Here is a 20154-nt window from a genome sequence, read left to right as displayed (position 1 = left end):
AAAAGTGAAATTCCAACACCAAATTACTAAATTAAAAAACAATTGAGGCTGACAAAGTATTCACCCTTTTTGCAATTACTATGGCAACTTACCCAGGAGATGCAATATACAGATTTACATCATATAGAAAATTGGAGCATCACCTGTTTTCAATGGAAGCACAATACTCCCTCTCTGCAAGACCAAAAATCCTTGCAAGCTAACACTTATCTGAAAAGACTACCTGCTTTAACTGCAAGGGGTAGTTCAACCAAGTACTGAACAAAGGGGGATAAAAAAAAAAAACAAAAAAAAAAACTTTTCAGCTGTCGACATTTCAATCTGATTTTTTAGTGTTCCACTTCCCTGTTTTTGGACTCTACTGTGGGGCAAAAAAAAACATGAATTCACAAATTAAAACCTGGTTGTTGGGTCTGAATGTTTTTTTTTAAAAAAAGGCACCAAGTTAAAAAGCTGATCTTTTTATTTTTATGTTTGAAGTACACTCAAAGACCAGTAGACATGCCAAGCACTTTAATCAACCTCTTCAATTGTTGGGCCAGATGATGCACCTGCACCTGGAGGAGGACCACCAGCACCAGGGAAGCCCCCTGGCGGCCCACCAGCTCCCTGGTACAACTTGGTGATGATTGGATTGCAGATTTTCTCCAGTTCTTTCTGCTGATGTTCATATTCATCCTTTTCAGCAGTCTGGAAGAAATTTTAAGAAGCCCATTAGTTGTATTGCACCAAAATGAAGTGAAAGAATGCTAACACAGATAAAACGCTCAGACATCCAAGGAAGATTGCCGTCACAACCCCACAGGGCTCAAGTGGAAACTACGAATGGTAATGGTTTTTACTTCATCACAGCGAATTAACTAAAATTTTATTTTATCAATTATTTTTAAATTGATAATCTTGACATGTAGCTTACCTGGTTCTTATCCAGCCAGCTGATAACTTCATTACATTTGTCCAAAACCTTCTGCTTATCATCATCTCCAACTTTACCCTTCAGCTTCTCATCCTCAATTGTGGACTTCATGTTGAAAGCATAAGATTCAAGTGCATTCTTTGCTGCTATTTTTTCACGTTGTTGATCATCTTCAGACTTGTACTTCTCAGCTTCTTGAACCATACGCTCAATCTCTTCTTTGCTCAAGCGACCTACAAGCAAAATTTTAAAAAACAATGTAGTATTGCTCCCTAGTTAAGCAACAAATATCTTGTTTATGTCAACCGCTCAGACATCCAAGGAAGGTTCTTTGCCAACATCTCTATTTCTGGTGGAAACTACGAATGACTTTCTGGAATTCTTCATCATAGCAGAAGCAAAATTCATCAGATTTCTAAAGCTTCTTACCTTTGTCATTTGTGATGGTGATCTTGTTTTCTTTTCCAGTGCTCTTGTCCACTGCAGACACATTCAAGATACCATTGGCATCAATATCAAAAGTCACCTCAATTTGAGGCACACCCCTTGGAGCAGGTGGAATTCCAGTCAGCTCAAACTTGCCCAGCAAGTTGTTATCTTTTGTCATTGCTCTCTCACCCTCGAACACCTAAATTAGAAACAGTATTTGGCATAGTCAGGAAAACAAACTAATCAGGCAAGACACCCAGTCAAGAATTTCAGTAAATGCTGGACAGTAAATTTAACATAACTGGCATTAGAGAAACAAGCAACTAATTTGGATATGTGTAACACTGGAATTTACCTGGATTAGCACACCAGGCTGGTTATCAGAATAGGTAGTGAAGGTTTGTGTTTGTTTTGTTGGAATGGTGGTGTTACGCTTGATTAATGTTGTCATGACACCTCCAGCTGTCTCGATGCCCAGGGACAAAGGAGTAACATCCAACAGCAGCAGATCTTGCACAGCCTCAGACTTGTCACCAGCCAAGATAGCCGCCTGGACAGCTAAGAGAACATTAAGACAGTTTAGTTACAAGTTAAACAAGGCATGAAGATCACACTACAAAACAATTGTCAATATCTTCATTACCTGCACCATATGCAACAGCCTCGTCAGGATTGATGCTCTTATTCAATTCCTTGCCATTGAAGAAATCTTGCAACAACTTCTGGATTTTGGGAATGCGGGTGGATCCACCAACCAGCACAATATCATGGATTTGAGCCTTGTCAAGTTTGGCATCTCGCAAGGATTTCTCTACAGGGTCAAGAGTGCCACGGAAGAGGTCAGCATTGAGCTCTTCAAATCGTGCTCTGGTGATTGAAGTATAAAAATCAACACCCTCATACAGAGAGTCAATTTCAATGCTAGCCTGTGTACTGGATGACAGCGTACGCTTTGCACGTTCACAGGCAGTGCGGAGACGGCGAACAGCTCTCTTGTTGTCAGTGATGTCTTTCTTGTTTTTTCGTTTGAATTCAGCAATAAAATGGTTGACCATGCGATTATCAAAGTCTTCGCCACCAAGGTGGGTGTCACCAGCTGTAGATTTGACTTCAAAGATTCCATCTTCAATGGTTAAGATTGAGACATCAAAAGTACCACCACCCAGGTCAAAGATCAGGACATTCCTTTCAGCACCAACCTGCAGACCAAAAATAATTAACGATGATTACATAAGCACGCAACAGAATGGTACATTTAATATGGGGTGGGGGAAGACTGGACTATGGACCAAGGAAACACTTGATTTGCATTATAGAATCAGATCAACAAAAATATTGGAAAGCAGCTCCAGGATGGAGACTAAGAGTTTTGCACCCAAGCTGCAGAATTAGTGTGACATTATCCACCAATCCTTAATCCCATTCATTGCAACAAGAGTCATCTTCCAAATGATGAACTTAGTAATGATCAATGCAGTAATATCGATACTACATACCTTCTTATCCAAGCCATAAGCAATAGCAGCTGCAGTTGGCTCATTGATGATACGCAGCACGTTGAGACCTGAAATTGTACCAGCATCTTTTGTAGCTTGTCGCTGAGAATCATTGAAATAAGCTGGTACCGTAATCACTGCATTAGAAATAGTCTAAATGGCAAGAAAAAAAATCAATGTTAGATAAGAAACAATTACAATTCTACCCACTTGAATTAACAAGACTGTACTATACCTTTCCAAGATAGGCCTCTGCAATCTCCTTCATTTTGGTCAACACCATGGATGATACTTCCTCAGGGTAAAAAGTCTTCTTCTCGGCCTTGTATTCAACTTCCACCTTGGGGCGACCACTGTCATTGATGACTTTAAAAGGCCAGTGCTTCATGTCAGACTGAACCACAGCATCATCAAACCTACGGCCAATCAGACGCTTGGCATCTGTAACATGAATTAAGGCATTTGTTAGTCTTATGAGACCATGGATCTGCACCTGGAAAGTCTTCACTCTCCAGGGCGCAGGCCTGGGCAAGGTTGTATGCCTGAGCCTGAGGCTCCAGAGGGTTCCTGAGCTGTGGAAGACATCCTGCCTCGTCCCTGTGCCGAAGACGCCACGCCCCAGCAGTCTCAATGACTACAGACTAGCGGCATTGACCTCCCACATCATGAAGACCCTGGAGAGACTTGTTCTGGAGCTGCTCTGGCCTATGGTCAGGCCACACTTAGATCCCCTCCAGTTCGCCTACCAGCCCCAACTAGGAGTGAGGATGCCATCGTCTACCTGCTGAACCGTGTCCACGCCCACCTGGACAAGCCAGCAAGCACTGTGAGGATCATGTTTTTTGACTTCTCCAGTGCGTTCAACACCATCCGCCCTGCTCTGCTCTGCTGGGGGAGAAGCTGACAGCGATGGAGGTGGATGCTTCCCTGGTATCATGGATTCTTGATTACCTGACTGGCAGACCACAGTACCTGTGCTTGCAACACTGTGTCCAACAGAGTGATCAGCAGCACTGGGGCTCCACAGGGGACTGTCTTGTCTCCCTTTCTCTTCACCATTTACACCTTGGACTTCAACTACTGCACAGAGTCTTGTCATCTTCAGAAGTTTTCTGATGACTCTGCCATAGTTGGATGCATCAGCAAGGGATATGAGGCTGAGTACAGGGCTACGGTAGGAAACTTTGTCACATGGAGCGAGCAGAATTATCTGCAGCTTAATGTGAAAAAGACTAAGGTACCGGTGACCCCTGTTTCCATCCAGGGGGTCAGTGTGGACATGGTGGAGGATTACAAATACCTGGGGATACAAATTGACAATAAACTGGACTGGTCAAAGGCTGTCTACAAGAAGGGTCAGAGCCATCTCTATTTCCTGAGGAGACTGAGGTCCTTTAACATCTGCTGGACGATGCTGAGGATGTTCTACTAGTCCCTGGTGGCCAGTGTGATCATGTTTGCTGTTATGTGCTGGGACAGCAGGCTGAGGGTAGCAGACACCAACAGAATCAACAAACTCATTCGTAAGGCCAATGTTGTGGGGATGGAACTGGACTCTCTCACGCTGGTGTCTGAAAAGAGGATGCTGTCTAAGTTTCATGCCATCTTGGTCAATGTCTCCCATCCACACATACTGTACTGGGTGGGCACAGGAGTACATTCAACCAGAAACTCATTCCACCGAGATGCAACACAGAGCGTCATAGGAAGTCATTCCTGCCTGTGGCAATCAAACTTTACAACTCCTCCCTTGGAGGGTCAGACACCCCGAGCCAATAGGTTGGTCCTACCACTATTTCAACTATTTATGGTTTTACTACAATTATTTATGGTGCAACTGTAGCAAAAACCAAACACCCCCCTCCCCTGGGATTAATGAAGTATGACTCAGCTGGGACTTGAACTCATTACCTTCAGGTCGCTAGTCCAATGCCTTAACCACTTGGCCACATGCCCACACATAACATGAATATCAGTAGATCTCAAAAACATGCAAAGCCAACCATCCACTATTAAATTCAATTCTCTGTGCAACTCACCAAATACAGTGTTGGTTGGGTTCATAGCCACCTGATTCTTGGCTGCATCACCGATCAATCTCTCTGTATCAGTGAAGGCAACATAACTTGGAGTGGTGCGGTTGCCTTGGTCATTGGCAATAATTTCAACTTTGCCATGTTGGAAGACACCTACACATGAGTAGGTTGTCCCAAGATCAATTCCGATTGCTGGTCCCTTAGACATGTTGCCTGAAAAACAAATTAATTCAAATAGAAAACTCCACCCACAATACAATGACTTATAAAAATGAGTTTCACTACAGGCACACAATCTTATCACTGATCACATCCTCTTACTCCGCAAGCCAGCGTTAGTAGGAAAAACAAAATGACTATAGGAAAATATCATACAATGTAAAGCAAATGAAACTAATGGTTGCTTGCACCAGACTTAGTAGCTGCTAAATACCTCCCAGCCCATTACTTTGGTACCTTCATGTGTAAATCCCTTCTCCCGAGTTCAGACAGGTTGTTTCCACAGCAGCGTCGCCGACATCGAGCCACACAAACTGCATACGATGGACACGTGGTCCCCATCCCACTACCTGCCTATGCAATCGCGCCTTTCTAACACAAAGGAAATCAAAATGGACGACAGTGCGGCAAAGGCAGCGGAGTAGACTCGATGGGCCAAATGGCCTCATCACAAGTCTTACGTCAGCGGACAATGGTGGAGCTCAGTGGGGGGGGCAGACAGCACCTATAACATAATCGGTCCCCTCCCCCCTTTATGCAGGGTTTCGGATGCCGCCCGATTTCCGGCCCCGCTGGGAAGCGGATCAGAGATTCCCGCGGGTGGATGTCAGTAGGCGCGCGGGGGACGGGAGGATCCCAACGGACGGGCGGTGGCTCTTCCTCCCCCGACCTGGGGAGCGGCCGAGACTGTTCGAGAAGGGTGGGCGGAGCAAAACGACATTCTCCCTCGGGACGGGAGACCGGGCCCACCAGTTCCGTTCGCGGGGGAAAGAACAGCTAAACTCGAGAGAGAGAGAGAGAGAGAGAGAGAGTTTAACACGAGGAATTCTGCCGATGCTGGAAATTCAAGCAACACACATCAAAGTTGCTGGTGAACTCAGCAGGCCAGGCAGCATCTGTAGGAAGAGGTACAGTCGACGTTTCAGACCGAGATCCTTCATCCTTCTCATTCCAGATCCTTCAGTTAGTCCTGACGAAGGGTCTCGGCCTGAAACGTCGACTGTACCTCTTCCTAGAGATGCTGCCTGGCCTGCTGCGTTCACCAGCAACTTTGATGTGTGATATTTCAAGAAAGAACTTAGCGATCATCAATGGTGACTGAGGGGTGCGAATAAGACGAGGAGAGAGAGAGTGAGTGTCAGAGGCCCCGCACTAGGCCTGCACAGAGTAACGGTACCTGGTACTGTGGAACTGGAGGACCGAGCCGTCTGTAGTGTCCAACGCCGCAATGAGACCGTGCTGCTCCCGCGGGCCCCTTTTAACGGCTCACCCGAAGGTTCTAGAAAGCCGCGCGCGTCACACCGCACACCGCCAATCGGCTCTCGCCGGGTAGATGGGAGGGCGGGCAGGCAGGCGGGCGCGGCGCTGATTGGTCGACCGCCGGAGGGGCGGGGCTGGGGCGCTGTCTCCGCTCGCCGGCAACATGGAGGTGGAGGTGGCGATGGCAGCCGGCGAGCAGGAAGCGAAGTGGAGTTAGGGCCGGTGGTGTTTGTGTAGCACCGCGTACGGAACCCCAAGCACAGAAACACTTGACATGATGATGGCGCGTCACCCGCCGGTTTGGTTTCGGGGGCTGAAGGGCCCCGCCCGCGTCTTTCTGCTGCTCTCCGACCCGACTGCAACTTCAGCCCAAAGATATGGGAGCAGAATTGGACCGGGTAGTTCTACCGAGGCCCCAGTCCCCAGCCCGTAACCTGAACCTATCGCTTTAAATATCCCCGATGGCAATCAATTCCAGATTCACCGGCTAAATAATTCCTTCTCATCCAGACCCTTCAATATTCAGAGAGATCCCAGCCCACATTCTGCTAAACTTATTACAAGGAAACGCAAACCCGGTGACACAGCAACTTCCCTGAATCAATCTTGTACTGTACTCCCACTCCACCGGACCGCGGTTAAAAACCCGATTTCCAAAAAAACTACCCGATTGTAGAAAGGATCCCATTGTGAGCAATTAACGTTTTGCTTTAAATTTCTGTCTGCTTTTACAACCATGCCTGAGAATAGATGGCCTCTAAGTTTCCTTCTCACGTTGCAGTCAGGGCGTGGTTTCGGGGAAACTTGAGCGCAAATTCTGTACGGCCATTCCCGGTGAAGCATGAGGAAAAAGAGGCCCCGGTCTTTCTAGAAGCTTCTATTTGCTTGCGAGGCTATTTCAAAGGACAGCTTTGGGGCAGCCATTGTTAATGGACTGGCTCAGACGGGTAAAGGCATTTGTATTACAACATGTTGTGCTTATGATTACCGTATTTATGTTTCAGATACTGTATGGTAAATGTGAATTCTCAATTTGTTGCAATGAAGTTTTAATTATTGTTCCTTGGATTATTTGAACACAGAACAGCACAGGAACAGGACATTTGGCCCACAATGTTGTGCTGAACCATGTGCCTGTCCAAACGACTGTTAAAAGTCTCTAATTGTTTTGCCATACCAGGCAGCAAATTGCAGATATCCCAACGCTGAGTGAAAACACTATAGCTCACATCCCAGTTGAACCGACCTCCCCTCCCCGCCCCCCCTCCACCTTCAATGCCCTTTGGTGTTAGATGTTTCAACCCTCTGGAAAACATGTCCTCTGTCTACCCTGCCTCTCATGATCTCTATCAGATCTCCCCTCAGCCTCCGGCGCTTCAGAGAAAATCCAAGTTCTGAAATAAAATTTCGACTAAATAAACACTAAAAACATTGTCATTTTTATTTTGTTTAAATTTTCACTACTTTTCTTTGTATCGGAAACATACTTGCCCTCTAGATATTTCAATCCAGGGGAAAGGATACACTGTCTATAGCTTGCATAATTTTATAAACCTATCAAATCTCACCTCAGCCTCTGCTGCTCTGTAGAAAACAGCTCCAGATTTCTCATAGCACAAGTTCTCTAATCCAGGCAGCATCCTCGTCAGTCATAGTCATAGTCATACTTTATTGATCCCGGGGGAAATTGGCTTTTGTTACAGTTGCTCCATAAATAATAAATAGTAATAACACCATAAATAGTTAAATAATAATATGTAAATTAGACATAGTCATACTTTATTGATCCCGGGGGAAATTGGTTTTCGTTATGGTTGCACCATAAATAATAAATGGTAATAGAGCCATAAATAACTAAAGAGTGATATGTAAATTATGCCAGGAAATTATGAAAGAAGTCCAGGACCAGCCTATTGGCACAGGGTGTCTGACCCTCCAAGGGAGGAGTTGTAAAGTTTGATGGCCACAGGCAGGAATGACTTCCTATGACGCTCTGTGTTGCATCTTGGTGGAATGAGTCTCTGGCTGAATGTACTCCTGTGCCCAACCAGTACATTATGTAGTGGATGGGAGACGTTGTCCAAGATGGCATGCAACTTGGACAGCATCCTCTTGTCAGACACCACCGTCAGAGAGTCCAGTTCTGGTAAACCTCTTCTGCACCCTCTAGAAAGCCTCCACATCCTTCTTAAATAAACCAGTTTTATAAAGCTATAGCATTTACTTCCTGGCTCTTGAACTTAATACCTCACCTAATGAGGACAAAGTGTACTGCACCATTCATCTGTCTGGAAGCCATGGACCTGGACCTGAAGATCCCTCTTCATCAGTGCTGTTAATGGACCCTGTTATTGACTGTGTACCCTTTATGTTGGATCTCCCAAAATGCAGCACTCCACACTTCACCCTCCAGTCCTGCCAAAGGGTTTCAGCCCGAGATGGCGACTGTATTTGTTTCAGTTGTTGCTGCCTGACTTGGTGAGTTCCTCCAGCATTTTGTGTGTGTGTTGCTCGGGATTTCCTGCAACTGTGAATTTCTCTTGTTTACCAGTAGTCACAGCCATCTGTGTGGAGTAAGATCCAACCACCACAACCCTCTGGGCACACCAAGCAACATTTCCTCCAATTTGTTTTCCTCTGAGCAGGAAATTTTTACACAGCCTGAGAACCGCACAGCATTTTAACAAAACATTAGAAAAAAGAAAATTCCAGTTGCGTGGCAACAAAGGATACGTGCACGGGAGCATTTCAGTTACCCTGCGGCCTGGCATCCGCACAGCTGAGAGGGAACAGTCAGGCCTTTACCCTGGATCCCATGCACTCTCATCTTATTTCCAGTGGCTCCCCCTTAACAATTGACCCACCTATCTTTTGCTCTGCCTGACATTTGCCTGCCTTCCCCACTGAGCCTCAGAGCCAGTCTCAGTCTAACTGACTTGGCTATTACTGCTTTGCCCAGAAAGGTCTTCTCTTTCCAACAGTATCCTAAGGGGTATGATTTGTCAGTGTCAATGATTTGGACTATGGTATTAATGAATTTGTGGCTAAATTTGCTGATGATACAAAGATAGGTGGAGGAGCAGGTTGAGGAAACAGAGAGCCTGCAGAGAGACTTAGATAGTTTAGGGGAATGGGCAAAGAAGTGGCAAATGAAATACAATGTTGGAAAGTGTATGGTCATACACTTCGGTGGAAGAAATAAACGGGCAGACTATTATTTAGTTGAGGAGAAAATTCAAAATGCAGAGATGCAAAGGGATTTGGGAGTCCTTGTGCAGGATAGCCTAAAGCTTAACCTTCAGGTTGAGTCAGTGGTGAAGAAGGCGAATGTAATGTTGGCATTCATTTCTAAAGGTATAGAATATAAGAGCAGGGATGTGATGTTGAGGCTCGAAAAGGCACTCATGAGACCACACTTGGAGTATTGTGTGCAGTTTTGGGCTCCTTATTTTAAAAAGGATATACTGATATTGGAGAGGGTTCTGAGAAGATTCACGAGAATGATTCCAGGCTTGAAACGGTTACCATATGAGGAACATCTGGCAGCTCTTGGGCTGTATTCCCTGGAGTTCAGGAGAATGAGGGGGGATCTCATAGAAACATTCCCAATGTTAAAATGCCTGGACAGATTAGATATGGCAAAGTTATTTCCCACGGTAGGGGAGTCCAGGACAAGAAGGCATGACTTCAGCATTGAAGGACGTCCATCTAGAACAGAGATGTGGAGAAATTACTTTAGTCAGAAGGTGGTAAATCTGTGGAATTTGTTGCCACGAGCGGCTGTGGAGGCCAAGTCATTGGGTTCATTTAAAGCAGAGATAGATAGGTTCTTGATTAGCCAGGGCATCAATGGGTATGGGGAGAAAGCAGGGTGAGGGTATGACTGATCAGCCCATGATTGAATGGTGGAGCAGACTCGATGGGCTGAATGGCCTGCTTCTGCTCCTATATCTTATGGTCTTATGGGTATATGTGGCTGAAGGGAAAAGTCTGCCAGAAGTGGATACAGCCCTGTCCTGATGGTGTGTTTTGGCCTGAAACGATGACTTTTTCTTCATTTGCACAGATGTTGCCTGGCCTGCTGAGTTCTTTCAGCACTTTGTGTGTGTGTTGCTTTAGATTTCCAGCATCTGCAAATTTTCTCATGTTTGTGACAGCCCAGTCAGTCACAGTTAAAGCCCTCCCCAGTAATGAGTACTTCTGCAAGGAGCATTCTTCATCTAGGACCCCCACCGTCCAGGCCATGCTCTCTTCCAACTGTTGTCTTCTGGAAGGAGATACAGGAGCCTTAGTTCCCATACCTGTACCAGGTTCAGGAACAGTTATTACCCAATAGCTACCAGGCTCCTGAACCAGTGTAGATAATGACTTCACTCACCCCAAATGATTCCACAACCGATGGACTCAAGGATCCACAACTCATTTTCTCAATGTTATTTATCATTTACTTCCTTCCCAGCTGTCACACCTGGGAGATTGCACCATACAACACAAGTTAATTTGATCCTTCTATGGCTAAAGAATTAAAATTTAAGTGGCTTCTACTTGAAGAGGTTAACATATGATTGTTTTTGAAACACAGGCCTAGAAATTGTATTGTGTCAGCTTTTGGTGATGTAACGTTAGCAGCTAACACCCAGACTGGTTCTCTGCAATCTCGTCAAGATCCAGACTCAAACAGGTTTGAGGTTGGTTCTCTGAGAGAGTGAAACAGTTGTGATGAAGAAACACGCAGGCAAATTGCTGGAGAAACTCAACAGGTCAGGTAGCATTGTTACAGAAGAAAAAGCAGTCGACCTTTTGTGATGAAAGGAAGGAGGCAGAAGCCAGAAGTTTCAGGGGGAGGAGGAGGGAAGGAGTACACACTGGCAGGTAACACGTGAGACCAGGTGATGGGGGGGGGAGAGTGAGGCGCTGGGAGGTGAGAGGTGAGACCAGGTGAGGGGGAATGTGAGTGGGGTAGGGGTGGATAGAGTGAGACACTGGAGGGTGATAGTTGCGACCAGGAGATGGGGAAGGTTGTTGGGGGAGGATAGAGTTGGGACACTGGGTGGTGACAGGGGAACCAGGTGAGGGGGAAGGTGGGTGGGAGAGGGGTGGATAGAGTGAGACACTGGGAGGTGATAGTTGCGACCAGGAGAGGGGGAAGGTTGTTGGGGGAGGATAGAGTGAGACACTGAGAGGTGATAGGTGAGACCAGGTGAGGGGAAAGGTGAGTGGGGGAGGGATGGATAGAGTGAGACACTGGGAGTGACAGGTGAGACCAGGTGAGCAGGAGCCTGGGTGCTGATAAATGAGACCAGGTGAGGGGGAAGTTTGGTGTGGGAGGGGTGAATAGCGTGAGACTCTGGGAGGTGAGAGGTGAGGGGGAATGTGGGTGGGGGAAGGGATGATAGAGTGAGACACTGGGACGTGGTAGATGAAACGAGGTGAGGGGAAAGGTAGGTGGGTGGGGCAGGGGAGGAAGGAATGAGACTCTGGGAGGTGATAGGTGAGACCAGGTGAGGGGGAAGGTGGGGGTTGGGAGGACTGAGTGAGACACTGAGAGGTGAGAGCAGGTGAAGGGGAAGGTGGGGTTTGGAAGGATAGAGTGAGACACTGGGTGGTGCCTCGTTGCAATTTCCCTATCACCACAATAGGTCAACGGCAGATGCCATCTCAACGGCTCTCCACACGGCTTTAGACCACCTGGACAACACAAACACCTACATCAGGATGCTGTTCATCGACTATAGCTCAGCATTTAATACCATCATTCCCACAATCCTGATTGAGAAGTTGCAGAACCTGGGCCTCTGTACCTCCCTCTGCAATTAATACCATCATTCCCACAATCCTGATTGAGAAGTTGCAGAACCTCCCTCTGTACCTCCCTCTGCAATAACATATCCTCTTCGCTGATGATCAACACTGGGGCACCTCAGGGGTGTGTGCTTAGCCCACTGCTCTACTCTCTATATACACATGACTGTGTGGCTGGGCAGAGCTCAAATACCATCTGTAAATTTACTACTACTACTATGTTGACTCAGGCCTAGGGGACCGGTGTCAGGCACGATGACAGACTCTCCACTTCTCCCTCTCCCTCATCAGTGTGTTCAGTTCATCTACATTAGCCGCGCCGCCGTCTTCCAGGAGCGTGTTGACCATAGTCTTGGGAGGGCGCCCAGGGTTCATCCTCCCATGCTTGGGCTCCCATATGATGACTAGGCTGGCAGGTAGCTCGGGGTGGCATAGACAGTGCCCGCTAGTTGAAGTCTTCTCGCCTCGATTTTAGTGGTGAGCATCAGTAGGTTGTTATAGAGCTCGACGTTTGTCATGTGCTGTTGCCAATTCACGTCAAGAGCCATCCGGAGCATTCGTGTATATAACCATATAACAATTACAGCACGGAAACAGGCCATCTCGGCCCTTCTAGTCCGTGCCGAACTCTTACCCTATCCTAGTCCCACCTACCTGCACTCAGCCCATAACCCTCCATTCCTTTCCTGTCCATATATCGATCCAATTTAAGCAACCATCTAGAGACTTTCGCATAGCCTTGCTGAGCGTCCACATCTCGCATCCGTATGTGAGAATGGACTCTATGACTGCTATGAAGATCCTCTTTTTAAGCCCTCTGGTCAGGTTTGACTTCCAGATTTCCTTCATGTCGTTCATAGCCTTACACGCCAGCGCCTTCCATATCTTTATGTCCTTCTCCGAACTCATCATTCTTGACTCGAGGTACTTGAAGTCAAAGACTTTCTTAATGGTATCATTCTCTACGGTCTTGAGAGTATCGTAACTTCGTCGAAGTTAAACACCATGTACTCTGTCTTTTTAGCATTTAGGTGAAGTCTAACTTTATTGCATTCTATTTCCACTTTTGTCAGTAGCTGCTGTTCTTCCTCCATCTGGTCAGAGAGCAGGACTATGTCATGTGCAAAATTGAGATCTGTGAGCGTAACTGGTCTGACCCTTTTGGTTCACCCTGGTTTTATGGTAAAACCAAGCTTGTCATGATGTTTGGTAGCTTGACGCAGAGTGTAATCAAGGACGATTATAAAGATGTAGGATGCCAGAGTGTCTCCTTGCAGCACACCAGCTAGGAGCTCAAACACTGCTGTTTCTCCATCTGGTGATACAACTTTCACCATGGTTTTGGTACAGCTGGACTCTGTTGCTCTCAGTAGATGATCTGGCACTCCATAAGCTTTCAGGATCTTCAGCATTTTACCTATTTATTAGCAATTTATCTACAAATTTGCAGACGATAAAACAATTGTTGGTAGAATTTCAGGTGGTGATGAGAGTGCGTACAGGAGTGAGATATGCCAACTAGTGGAGTGGTGCAGCAGCAACAACCTGGCACTCAATGTCAGTAAGACAAAAGAGCTGATTGTGAACTTCAGGAAGGGTAAGATGAAGGAACACATACCAATCCTCATAGAGGGATCAGAAGTGGAGAGAGTGAGCAGCTTCAAGTTCCTGGGTGTCAAGATTTCTGAGGGTCTAACCTGGTCCCAACATATTGATGTAGTTATAAAGAAGGCAAGACAGTGGCTATACTTTATGAGGAGTTTGAAGAGATTTGACATGTCAACTAATACACTCAAAAACTTCTATAGTTGTACCGTGGAGAGCATTCTGACAGGCTGCATCACTGTCTGGTATGGAGGGGCTACTGCACAGGACTGAAAGAAGCTGCAGAAGGTTGTAAATCTAGTCAGCTCCATCTTGGGCACTATCCTACAAAGTACCCAGTACACCTTTAGGGAACAGCTTCTTCCCCTCTGCCATCCGATTCCTGCAGCTTTGGACACTACCTCAATTTTTAAAAAATATATAGTATTTCTGTTTTTGCACGATTTAAAAAAATCTATTCAATATACATGATTGATTTACTTGTTTATTTATTATTATTATTTTCTGTGCTAGATTATGTATTGCATTGAACTGCTGCTGCAAAAATTTCATGTCACATGCTGGTGATAACAAACCTGATTCTGATTCTGATCTGTTTGTTTGTAATGTCTATCAATCAATCCATCTGTTTGTTTGTACTATCAATTTATCTGTTTGTTTCAGAATCAGAATCAGGTTTATTATCATGTGATGTGAAATTTGTTAACTTAGCAGCAGCAGTTCAATGCAATACATAATACAGTATAGCAGAGAGAGAAAAAAAAATAAAATAAAACAGACTAACAAATAAACAAGTAAATCAATTATGTGTACTGAATAGATTTTTAAAAATGTGCAAAAAACAGAAATAGTGTATATTAAAAAAAGTGAGGTAGTGTCCAAAGCTTCAATGTCCATTTAGGAATCGGATGGCAGAGGGGAAGAAGCTGTTCCTGAATCGCTGAGTGTGTGCCTTCAGGCTTCTGTACCTCCTACCTGATGGTAACAGTGAGAAAAGGGCATGCCCTGCGTGCTGGAGGTCCTTAATAATGGACGCTGCCTTTCTGAGACACCGCTCCCTAAAGATGTCCTGGGTACTTTTAGTCCGTGAGCCAGGACCCCAAATTTGGGCCACTGGTGCCACCTGGGGGGAATAATTCTTATAGTGTTTTTTGGCAAGGTATACACCCCCTAGTGCTAGAAAATATATGATAGCATTGCAGCGGTGGTAGCTTTCTGTGTGTTATCACTCGATTTATAACCCCATGCCAAAACACACTTTTCAAAACTATACATAGCACAGAATAAAGCATTCTACTTCAAAATGATGGTTCACTCTTATTATTGATGCTTTGTCTTTGAAAATTGGTGGGAATATAGCTCAGACTATGTTTTTCAGAAAAGTTGTTAAAATTAGCATCTCTACAAATGTTATCTATTACTGGCAGTGAAAACACAGTGACTATACATTACATAAGATTTACTTCTGTTTTCATGTCCTGTTTCAGGTTTATATCTTGTATATCACCATTTATACATACATTTGTATCACCTTTGCTTTTTTCACCAGCAATATTAATGTGATTTTTTTCTGTTCCAGGTACTGTGGTGGTGGGGTAGTCCTGCACAATAGAGGAGAGAGAAGAGTAGAGTAGATTTAGATCTGGAGTAGCTGAAACACTTTGTTTCAGAATGGAGAGACATAAGCACAAAGAATCTGTTAAGAAGCAGTGTATCATACACCAGAAAACAGCACAAGAAGATGATGACAATTTAGTTAGTTCTCAAGACTATGAATCCTGGGAAACATTACTTGAAGCAGCCAAGGTGAGAAACTATGCCCCTATTTGCTAAAGAACTTGGAGAAAAATAAGTCCCAAGAATCTACTATCACTGAAACTGCCGAAGCCTCTTCACCATGAAGAGAGACTTAGAGACTCTGAAAAGGAAAGCGTTACTGATGAAGCTGGTGAGAATACCTGTACATCACAAAGGCCAAGTAGGAGATCTTCATCAGAAGCAATGGTGTATGATCAAATCTGCATTTTTTGTAATAAGGTGAAATTTCTGAAGGGCTCCAAGTGACGTGAAAAGCTTACACAAGCTGTACAACTCAGAGCTGACCAAACACGACGGGAACGTGCAACCCAAAAGGAAGGTGAAAAGATTCTAGCAGTAACAAGGAGAGACATAGTTGCTGCAGAGGCCCACTATCATGTTTCATGCTATAAGGATTATACCAGAATCAAGAAAAAGGGAACCTGAGTACAAAGAGAACGATGATAAAACAGATGGTGGTGAACTGTATAAAAGGATTGAAAGGGAAGCCTATAAAGACTGTTTCAACTATATCAGAACTGATATCATACCCAACAAGATGATTGTACAAGTCACTTCTTTGGTCATGAAACTTGAATCTTTCATGCTATCTGGTGGAGTTACACTCCTGCAAGACTCTACAAGGAAGCACATTCATAGGATACTGGAATCTGAGCTGGGCAATTCAGTAGATATATTTCCAGATGACAAAAGAAAATTGTTAATAGTTCCTGAAAGTGTATCACCAAGGGACGTTGTCTTGGACAATCAAACTCCACAGAGGGAACTCAAAGTTTGGAGGGCCAAGGCAACCAATTTTGACAAGATCATAGATCAGACTTCATCACATATCAGGCCCTGCCCACACCAGAAGGATTGCTGAGAAAGACAGATAAAGCTACTTTAGCCACAATGTTGCAGAAAAATGTTGCAGTAGAAGAGGAACTCCCAGGAAACTCTGCTACGGTGGTTGATGGAATGAACTTGGTCCAACAAGTGAAAGGTGATCAAGTTACTTTCAGAGATGTTGCCACAACAATTCTGGGTATGGCTCTGAGGGAAGGCAGTCAGAGTAGCAGAACAGATGTTGTGTTCAACACACACAAGGAGAACTCTATCAAGAATAGTGAAAGATCTCTACGGGTGAAGAGACTGGTCATGAGTTGCAAGGTATCACAGGCACACAGGTGGTGAGGCAGTGGAGGAGCTTCCTGACCAAAGTCAGTAACAAAAATAGTCTCATTAGCTTCATAGTCCATGAATGGAGGAAGGCAGAGTACAGAGCAAGGCTACAGGAGAAGATTCTGTATGCAACTGTGAATGACAAATGTTACAGAATCACATCTCAAGACAGTGAGGAGGCATTAGCTCTTCAGTGTCAACAAAAAGAAGCAGATGGCCGCCTACTTCTCCATGCTGCCCGTTCCACAAGAGAGGGATACCAATCTGTAGTGATCTGCTCAGAAGACACAGATGTCTTTATCATATCTTTAGCATTTTGTGACAAGATTGAGGCCCCATTTGTTCCAGAAGTGTGGCACTAGAACCCGTACAAGGCTTGTAGACATCAAGAAGGTTGCTGCCACTGTTGGAATAGAGGTTTGCAGGGCTCTCATCGGGTTGCACGCATATACAGGATGTGACACTGTAAGCGCTTTTGCAGGCAAAGGGAAGACAAGTGCCCTAAAAATTCTGACCAGCAACAGGGAAACTCAGGACACATTCTTAGAGTTGGGTCAGGAATGGGACCTCTCCCCAGAACTGATGGACAAACTGGAGGCATTTACATGTCTCCTGTATGCCCCAAAAGCATCGACCACCTTTTCTGTCCAAAAAAAGTGAAATCAAAAGTCATCAACTCCCACCATGCAAGGACTGCTTAACAAAACGTGCACAGTGAGCCAACTACCAGGCTGGTATATAGAGAAGGACCCACTAGTGCCAAGCGCTGTTGGCAGAGGATGGAAGATGGAGAGAGAAGAGGAAGCTGAACAGTTGGTGGTGCACTGGATGGAAGACCAGCCAGCACCCGATGCCGTCCTGGATCCACTGGCCTGTAACTGTCCAAAAAAATATTCACTCCCAAGATGTATGTGTGTTGCAAATGGCCTCAGGTGTACTGACATGTGTAGACTGGCAGACTGTGAGAACCAGGCATCCACCTCAGAGAGTGTGGAAAGTTCAGATGAAGATGTGGAAGACGTGGAAGACTTGGAAAATTATTATGATTATTAATAGGTTATGAAAGTATGGAAAACAAATTATGGAAAGCAGTCTTTGATTAAATATATTCATTTTACAACCAAATGGGGCCTAGGTTATGGCCGTGTGGAACCCCACATTTGAATTATTGTACTGTAATTCTATATGCTATGACAAAAGCTTAAGATTGTATTGATTTGATACAACAATATGGAAAATATCATGACATTAATAAAACTCCAGAAATCTCTCCAAATGAGGTTTTTTACATTTGGCTGGGGGGGGGGGCAGTAGCATTTTCTGCTGTACTGATGTTAATATGGAATATATGCTTATATTCTTATAAGTGATCACTTATTTGAAGTAATAAAGCTACCACTGGTGCAATGCTATTACATATTTTCTAACTCTAGAGTTGTATATCTTGCCAAAAATCACTATGAGCATTATTCCCCTCAGATGGTACCGACCAACCCAACTGGCTCACGGACTAGTTACTTTACCTGACATTCTTTTACATTTGTAAATTCAATGTTGATCTCAAATTAATATACAAACAGGTTTGTACATTTAATCTATCCCACAGCATGATACCATAATGTTAATCAAACCAGACCAAAACATCTTGTAACAAGAATAATGTTTTCAACTTAAACACTAGAGGGCAAGAGAGACCAACTTTCTGATCTAAAACTAATTTTTAAAATAGAGCAAACTACTTCAGCTCTGATGATTCTCAGTCTGAAATGTTTTAAACTATCATCTTTGAGTCTGAATTTGTCCAAATAGGTTTAATGCAAAGCCCCGATTCAGAGCAAAATTCTTTATATTGCTCAGCCATTACAACCATAAAACTTGGGTAAATATATTTATCATTCATCGAGTAAAATCCTCCAAAAGTCCAGTACCTTTTATATTCATCACTGTAATTGCAGATCAAACTTTTCAAATGAGGTTTTGTCCAGATTGTGCGCAGAAACAACCAAATGACAGATGACCTGATATGTTGCAAAAAAACACAAAATGCTGGAGGAACTCAACAAATCAGGGATCACCTATGGAGAGGACATTTTGGGCTGAGACCCTTCATCAGTGTGTGTGTGTGTGTGTGTGTGTTGCTCTGGATTTCCAGCATCTGCAGAATCTCTTGTGTTTATTCCTCTCCATTGATGCTGCCTGACCTGCTGAGTTCCTCCAGCATTTTGTGGTGTTACTCTGATTTAAGTTTGCTGATTTCTTTTCACAGCAACAGAAGTGAGAGAGAAAAAATTGGCAATCTGCCTGGATCTGAAAATAGTATTTCACATTTAGATATTTAATTTTCCCTATCTTCGTATATGATTCTTTAGTCAGTTCATATTAGTATGTTCATTCAGAAAGGGAAACATCAAGGATTATTCTGTCTCACTATAAACGGGTCAAGAACCCAGTATTTGAAGCAAAGGTCACTGCTGAGCATTTTGCATGGCCCCTTCAAAATCAGCATCAACTAAACACGTTGATTATTGCCACAATAGGTCTACGGCAGATGCGATCTCATTGGTTTTTCATGTGGTCTTGGGATCACCTGGACAATACAAATACTTTATTCAGGATGATCTTGTTGCAATATTACAGATTGTCAGGTATGATGTTGTGCCCATCACTGAATCATGGCTGAAGGATGGTTGTAGTTGGAAGCTGAATATCCAAGGTTACACATTATATCGGAGTGATAGGAAGTTAGGCAGAGGGGGTGGTGTGGCTCCACTGGTAAAGAATGGCATCAAATCAGTAGAAAGATGTGACAAAGGATGGAAGATGTTTATTCCTTGTGGGTTGAGTTAAGAAACTGCAAGGTTAAAAGGACATTGTCAGCAGTTATAAACAGCATCCCAACAGTGGCTGGGAGGTGGACCACAGGTTGCAACAGAAATAGAAAAGGTGAGTCAAAAGGGCAATGTTATGGTAGTCATGGGAGATTTTAACATGCAGGTCGATTGGGAAAATCAGGTTGGTAATGGATCTCAAGATAGTGAGTTTGTTGAATGATTAAGTTTTTTTTAGAGCAGTTTGTCATTGAGCCTACTAAGGGATCAGCTATACTGGATTGGGTGTTATGTAATGAGAGGGAACGTTGACTCAGACCATGAGAGGCCTGCGTCGGGCATTTTCATGCCTTACAAGGCGCAGATTGGAAGCCTGTGTGGGGCGCCACTCCTCGCACAGACTAGAGCAATGTGTGGTTAAGTGCCTTGCTCAAGGACACAAACATGCTACCACAGCTGAGACTCGAACTAGACGAACGCCTTAACCACTTGGCCACGCGCCCAACACTATGTAATGAACTGGAGGTGATTAGGGAGCTTAAGGTAAAAGAACCCTTAGGAACCAGTGATCACAATATGATTGT

General features: G+C 44.4%; 1 protein-coding gene and 1 long non-coding RNA gene across 2 annotated transcripts; one reads left to right on the top strand and one right to left on the bottom strand.

Moving 5' to 3' along the window:
* Window positions 1-445: 445 nt before the first annotated feature.
* On the bottom strand, window positions 446-6378 carry LOC140185147 (heat shock cognate 70 kDa protein-like). The gene is made up of 9 exons (XM_072238525.1): window positions 6274-6378; window positions 4881-5090; window positions 3077-3282; window positions 2842-2994; window positions 1989-2544; window positions 1701-1903; window positions 1346-1544; window positions 917-1149; window positions 446-690 (listed from the first exon to the last, which is right to left on the bottom strand). Exons 2-9 carry the CDS (start codon window positions 5083-5085, stop codon window positions 514-516), a joined length of 1932 nt encoding a protein of 643 aa, XP_072094626.1. The 5' UTR covers window positions 5086-5090; window positions 6274-6378; the 3' UTR covers window positions 446-513.
* Window positions 6379-6507: 129 nt separating this feature from the next.
* On the top strand, window positions 6508-18141 carry LOC140185148 (uncharacterized). Its single transcript, XR_011882506.1, has 3 exons — window positions 6508-7045; window positions 7138-7303; window positions 15343-18141. It is a non-coding gene; the product is annotated as an uncharacterized lncRNA (long non-coding RNA).
* Window positions 18142-20154: the final 2013 nt, after the last annotated feature.

Source organism: Mobula birostris, chromosome 20 (genome assembly GCF_030028105.1).
Source record: "Mobula birostris isolate sMobBir1 chromosome 20, sMobBir1.hap1, whole genome shotgun sequence".
NCBI lineage: Eukaryota > Metazoa > Chordata > Chondrichthyes > Myliobatiformes > Myliobatidae > Mobula > Mobula birostris.
This window is presented reverse-complemented; position numbering and strand designations above follow the sequence as displayed.